This window comes from Cynara cardunculus, assembly GCF_001531365.2.
Source record: "Cynara cardunculus var. scolymus isolate 2C chromosome LG 13, CcrdV1, whole genome shotgun sequence".
Taxonomy (NCBI): Eukaryota; Viridiplantae; Streptophyta; class Magnoliopsida; order Asterales; family Asteraceae; genus Cynara; species Cynara cardunculus.
In genome coordinates, this window is record NC_037540.1 from 7,626,444 (window position 1) to 7,633,891 (window position 7,448).

At 26.8% G+C, this 7,448-nt stretch overlaps 1 protein-coding gene across 1 annotated transcript; it reads left to right on the plus strand.

Moving 5' to 3' along the window:
- Positions 1–5,154: 5,154 nt before the first annotated feature.
- Positions 5,155–5,777, plus strand: LOC112525888 (E3 ubiquitin-protein ligase ATL23-like). Its single transcript, XM_025136203.1, has one exon. The coding sequence runs from the start codon at positions 5,201–5,203 to the stop codon at positions 5,588–5,590; it is 390 nt and encodes a 129-aa protein (XP_024991971.1). The 5' UTR covers positions 5,155–5,200; the 3' UTR covers positions 5,591–5,777.
- Positions 5,778–7,448: the final 1,671 nt, after the last annotated feature.

Consider the following 7,448-nt stretch of genomic DNA (forward strand, 5'->3'; position numbering starts at 1 on the left):
TACCTAAATTAAATTATAATAAAAAAATTGAATTAAAAAATTACACAAAAATAGAAATTTTAAATAGCTAATTTGATACTAATATCGATATATTTTTGTTATGCATAAAGTACTGTATATTGATGCATGTTACTTGAAATTCAAGATTACAAGTAAATTATGCATAAGTACAACTAATTAAGTCTCGATGTTTGAATTCGTATAACTAATTGCGGATAAACATAATTATCGAGTTCTAACAAAATAAATAATTATTAAATTTATATTATTAAACCAAATATAAATTACTTCGTTATTGTATCTAAATTAAATTATAAAAAAAATTGAATTAAAAAATTACATAAAAAATGGGAAATTTTAAATAGTTAATTTGATACTAATATCGACATATTTTTGTCAAATTTTTATGATATCTTCAAACTTATATTTCATTCAAAAATAAAGCATCATCGTTTTCTCAAAATCACATAATACCATATTATAACATCAACTGAGATAAAAAAATAAAATATTAAAATCAAGATATATCTCGCAGCATTGCGCGAGTACACTTCTAGTAATAATAATATAATGTTTAATATACAGAGACAAGGTGAGGACCACGTTACCAGCCCCGTACGATCGTACACATCCTCGATCCCGTCAGATCAGGTACATCGAGTTTCCAATAGAACAGGTTACATTCCCATACCAAATGATGGACAACATAACTTACGATACCAATAAATTGCGATAGTTTTTTTTTCTTCAAAACAATTACTTTAATTAACGTTTACTTTTGAAAAATAAAACTTGCTATCAATATTTTAATTTAAATGTGTCTATTTTTCCATCACCTGTCACTACAAGATTTCAGTGATATTAATTTTGTCACAATTTTCTCAAATTTGTTTATAAAAACGTTTTTTAGGCATTTGATGGTCGTTTAAATCATTTTTGAAATACTTTTCAAATCAAATGCTATATTCTTAGGTATTGTTTTTTAAATTCAAATTCATTCAATTTCATATTTGATTTATAAAATTGTTCGAATTTGAAATTTAGGATTTACTTAAAACCCCTAAAACATAGTATTTTCAATCCTATGGGGTGGTTGGAATTTTAAGGGATTTCAAAATATTTGTATATAATTATGTTTTAAAATATGTTAAAAATGTTAATTTTCCAATTATCAATTAATAACAAGGTAAATTAATTATTTTTATAATTATTTGTAATTTGTTTTTACAAATTATTTATAAAGTACGTAATTCAATTCCGTTCCAAATCTTATAAAACCATTGTAAGATTTCAAATTTTCCAAATCCAAATCCAAATCCCCCAAAACAATTTCATCAAACCAAATGTCTCCTTAGGTAAAATACAATAAAGTATTGTTTGGTTTTTGTTGGCTGTAATAAATAATTTTTCTTATCAATCGATGTAACACATTTTCAAGTTTCCTATAGATATTAAATTGGTTTCCCTTTCAGCTCACATAAAAAAAAGGAAATTAAAAATTTAGACAGTTTATTTCATGTCATACGTTTTAAAACAGAACTGATAACTTAACATATACATCATTAAATGTTACGATATTTATAGGTTATCAATTAAGACTGATAAAGAGTAAGAAATATAGAAGATTTGTTACATTATTGAGGGAAGAAATATACTTCATCACACTATATAGGAATAAAAATAAAATTCATTAAAAGTGAATTTTATTAGTTGTCATTGCCCTTGTATGGTTTGCAATTTGTGAAAGAAGATGAGTCATGAGGGCTACATGATGAAATAAAAAGAAATAGAAGGGTCAAAATGCATATTGGAATAAGTTAAGGGACTATTTTTTAAAAAAGGTTGAAATAATTACATAAGCATTGATGAAGAAGGGAGAATAGTAGGAAAAGGTGAATGGTGGGTGTCCAAGAATATAAATGTATTGAAAATAAGCCACTTTATCACAATTTCATTAAAAAAGGTATCATTAATTTCAAACCTCTTTATATTATATAATACAGATACAAATGGTATTGCAACTTCTAAAAAGGTTATATATCAAATTTAATTAAATTAACTAATATATATATATATATAATTAAAGGAAAAATAACAAATACCAAATTACTGTTTTGACCATTTTATACCGTATAAAATTAGTAAAGGCTTTTTTAAGTAAAATTCATTTGACATCAAAAAGAAGGTTGGATGAAAAGTATATGATAATTCAATACATTTTTCATTAAATGTTTGAAATAATTACACATAAATCACATATTTACATGTTAATAATTATAAGTACCGATTTATATTAGTGAAGTAAATTATTACATATAAAACAAGGGACCTTTTTTTGAGAACTTATGAATTGTGATAGCCTTGAGAACTTGTGCCTAACGTGTTATTTTACATGATGTTTTTTGCGTTTAAGACTATAATTTAGAATATTAATTAACATATATTTGTTTTGCAATGTGTTTGTTTCACATGTACTCGGTTCACAATGTAAACACCTTTTACATGTTTGTAAAACAAAAAGTACGCGTAAAAAAATTTCACATTATGAACCGGATACATATGAAACAAACATGTTGTGAAACAAATATATGTTAATCAATACATTAAATCATATATTTTGCCAGAAAAAATATGTGAAACAACACTTTAAGGTAGAGTTCTCATAGATCTCACAAATTTTGAAGTTCTCAAATGATTAATCCCCTAGTAAAAGTATATATGCGAATGCAATGCAATATGTCTCGATCTTGAAATTGCTGACTCGAACCCTCATACTTGTAATTCATACTTCTATGATATGTGCCTCTCGATATATACACGAAAGAGATCAATTTACTTAGTGTAACTTATTTGCATTAATAAAACCGATGGATCATATTTAATAAGTTGTTTTTAAAAGATTTTATCAAATATTTTATTATATATATATATATATCTATATATATATATAATATGGTTGTAGTGTGAATAACTCAAAGGTTTTGCAACATTAGTTTTTTTGTGACATAAAATTCATTTTAAATGTGTTTTTAGCAAACTCACATTAAAACGAATTATAAGCTAAAATTTCTCATAATTGACAAAAAGTCAAAAACTGGTTCATGAAAGACACATTTGCCAATAAAAAACAAAACATCGTATTTATAGCGGGCCAAAGAAATAATTATAATTGTCGACTAAAAAAATTCATCATTTTTATTTGTTATTTAAAAAGCAAATATTTCCTTTTTAGAATTATTCCAAAATTAAACGTGTCAATTTGTCTACTACCAATGATTATCAAATATTCATCAGATTGATTCTTTGTAAAAACCTCATAATTTAACCTATTAAAATGTCGTATAATAATTTATTTATTTTTAGTTAATCTACATATTACAAAATGTTTACAACGCCAAATTGCAATACATTTATAACGAAAATTCATAACAATGACAATCAAAATAGAACATTGGACGTGATGACTTTGTCAAAATACATAATATGTTGATTTTACAACAATAATAAAAAAGTAGAATTTAAAAAAAAGAAGAGAAAAGTAAGAAATGAATATTTGTTTGAAGGTAAAGTGGGAATATTGGAAAAAGCAATTCCAATGAGCGGCGCGTACCATACAACAACTAAAAATAAAACAAATGGTGCAGCTGGTGAATAAAGCTGCCATGTGGCGCTTTAACGGAGGAAGTCAGCGCCGTTAGGTTTTAAATGCCATGAGCCGTCAAGCGGCCGTTTTCCTAGGGTTTCTTGTACCTCACGTTACACGTCATCTTCTTCCTCTTTCTGATTGCGTCTCCTTAGAGCTCTCTCTCTATTATTATATGCACTCCACTCCACTCCACTCTATTAAGTGCGCACATCATAACATTTTTATTTTATTTAATTTCCGTACAGAATTTATGTTAAAATAAAATATGACACGAAAGAATAATGTATGTACAAGAAAAATTGCTACATGCTATGCAATTGCATATGCTAATGAAAACAATAATGATTTTGATTATACATTTTATTAGGTAAAATTTTTGATTTTTATTATTTTTATTATTTTCATTATAAGGTAATGATCACAGTAAGCATATGATAAATGACTTTTAAAAAAAAAGTATAATAGCATAATAGGAAGAAAATAAAAGCGAAAACCCACCTTTTAAGATGCTTATTGAAACGATACTTTAAATAATACTAGAAGGGTACTTACGCAATACAACGAGTCTAACCAAATCAAATTCTCTCTCGATACGTTCCTCAAAAAATCCGATTCGGGCGGATTCTTCCCCCAACTAACGAAGAGATCTTGGCGGAATTGTCACATATGAAATCACATTTCGATTTTAACGTTCTATTTTATTTTTTGTCTTTGTCGGTGTTATAATACTATTTTATGTGTTTTTAAAAAAACAATAATGATTTTATTTTTGAATAAAATATAAATTTGAAAATATCATAAGAATTTGAAATATATATATTAATGTTATATCCAATCAACTATTTAAAAGTTCTATTTTTTTATGTAATTTAAGTTTAATAATGAAATAATTTATTTTTAGTTTAATAATATAACATTTTATAAAGATAATAATTAAACATTTTGTTAGAATTCAATAATTATTCTAATTATATTTTATATTTAAAATGAGATATTTATCTTGTATTTGATTATGTTTATCTACAGTTAGTTATATGAATTCAAATATAAATCTTTAATATATTGTACTTACGCACAATCTACTAGTAATCTTGAGTTTTAAGTAACATGCATTAATAAACAGTACTTTATGCATAAAAAATTATTTTTAAGAATTTTTATAAAATACTTTATAATATAATATAGATTGTTAAAATCTAACGTACAACTCGCTTTTTAACAACCCAAATTTCAGAAAATAAAAATAAAAATTGAGAATATAAAATTTTAAAAAAGTTAAAATTTTATTATATTTATATAAAAAATTACCATATTTCAGAAAAGAAATAAAATTAAAAGAGTCAATCATTCGAAAGACTTCCCCAGCTGTGTACTGCAACATACCCAAGATGTACTTTACTGTAATGCCTCCGTTTTCCAGGAAACTTACCGTGGGCCTCGGTGCGCACAATACCCCTCTCTCCCCCCTTTAAAACCCTTCCTACCTCTTCCCATTTCCATTCGCCCACAAGAACCCGCCAAAACAATCACCATCATCCACCGCCGCACACCACCATGCTACTCTCCGTATTCCTGGCCCTCTTTCTACCCTGCGCCGGCATGAGTGCCGTCTTCCTCGTCTACATTTGCTTGCTCTGCTATGCCGCCCGCCACCACCATCAAACCAATGCCCCTGTCAAACCCGCCACCGAAAATGGCCTATCCTCCGCTCAACTCGAGAAACTGCCGATCACCACCGGAAAAGATCTGGCGTTGGGAACGGAATGTGCCGTATGTTTGGATGACGTGGAACCGGAACAACCTGCTCGGATGTTTCCGGGATGTAACCACGGGTTTCATCAGCAATGCGCCGATACATGGCTCTCCAAGAACCCAGTTTGCCCTGTTTGCCGGAATAAACTTGCCGCCGATTTCTTTGTTCCTCCCGAAACTAACCCATGCTGAAAACAAACGGAAATTCTTCACCTTTTCTCAATTTTATTTTAGAAAATTTTGATAACCAATTCTAAGATTCAATTAGTATTAATATTAGTATTATTATTATTATTATTTTGAGAATGTAAGAGTTGTGATGATTTGTTATTTAATTGATTATTGTTATTGAATTTGAAATAGGTTATTGTTAATGTAAGTAAATATTGGTTTGATGTAAATCATGTTGTAACGTCTGAATATGATGGTGGAATGAAAGGGAAAGGGAAAGGGAAAGGTGGGATTGGGAAGGAAGTGATGAATTAATTAGGGTGGCATATAGCTGTAACTTAGCAAGGGCTGAATGGTATTAACTCCACTAAAATATCTAATGCAATTTACTTATTTAGCTTATTTTCATATCCTATTTATTGTTTGGTATTTTGGAAAATATCACTTTTAAAAGGTAAAAATATTTTATGTTAAAATTAAGTTAAATTATGTATTGGAACTAGGGCCGTAAACGAACCGAATGAACACGAAGAGAGACTTGCTCGTGTTCGTTCGTTGAATTTAACCGAACAAACGAACGAAAATCTTTGTGTTCGTCTTCGTTCGTTTAGAAATTAAGTGTGTTCGTGTTCATTTATGTTCGTTCGTTAACATATTAAATTAACGTAAACGAACGGACTAAACGAATATAAATATATATTATTTGAATTCAAAGTAAATAAATAAAAGATTATATATTAAATTTAAGATATAAACGAACATAAACGAACGAATATAAACGAACGTCTACGAACACAAATAAACGAACAAGACTCTTGTCCATGTTCGTTCGTTTAACTAAACAAATAAAAAAAATTGTTCATGTTCATTCATTTATTAAAAAAACGAATTTTCAGCCAAACCGTTCACGAACGGTTCGCTGAACGTTCGCTTTGTTTACAACCCTAATTGGAACTATAAAAAATGAGTTTTGATTTTGATGTGTAGGAAAAAATTACTAAATAAAAGTGTATTTTGTCCACTTGTATCTTATATATATATATTTATAATTTTTTTTTTAAATAGAAAATTAAAAATCAAAATTTCTAAAAAAAATTATATTTAACTCCGATACATTTTTTATTTTAGAAATTTCAATATCATTATATTATAAAAATATTATATAAATTTAGGGTAATTTTATATACACCTTTATTAAGTCAGAATCATGCATTGAAAATGTAAAAAATGAGTCTTGATTTTGACATACATTAGAAGAAAATTAATAAGTAATTATGTATTTAACAAATATATAGTGGTGCATTTAGCTCACCCGTCAAATTATCATCCCAATACATTTTAAAAAAATAATTATATAAATAATGAAAATTCATTATCATTTGTGAAAATGAATAAAAAGAACTAATTTCTCTTCTTCATACATCAAAATCAAATTTTAAATTATTATTTAAACTTGGACCTTCTCTATGTCTATCTATTTTAGAGAAAGGGAAAAATCTAAAAAACTCAATTGACTTTAGTGTTTGGAATAATTAAGTCTTTGGATAATTTTTTGAAACAAATAAGTCATTGTACATTGCAAAACATGTTAAACAACTTATTGGACTTTATAAAACATGTTATATACATTTTTATGACCTATAAAACGAATTAACGTAGTTTAATAATGGAAAAGGCATTAAAAAAGACAATAAATATTCATATTTTGAACGATAAAGTCCCTAAACATTTTTTGAACCAAAAAAGTACTTACATTATATAAAATAAAACAAATATACCAAAAAAGTACTTACATTTAAAAAATTATTGATAAAATTTATTTTAATTAAAAATAAAAGATATTATGTTAGTGATTTTTCAAATTAAAAAAAATAAAGAA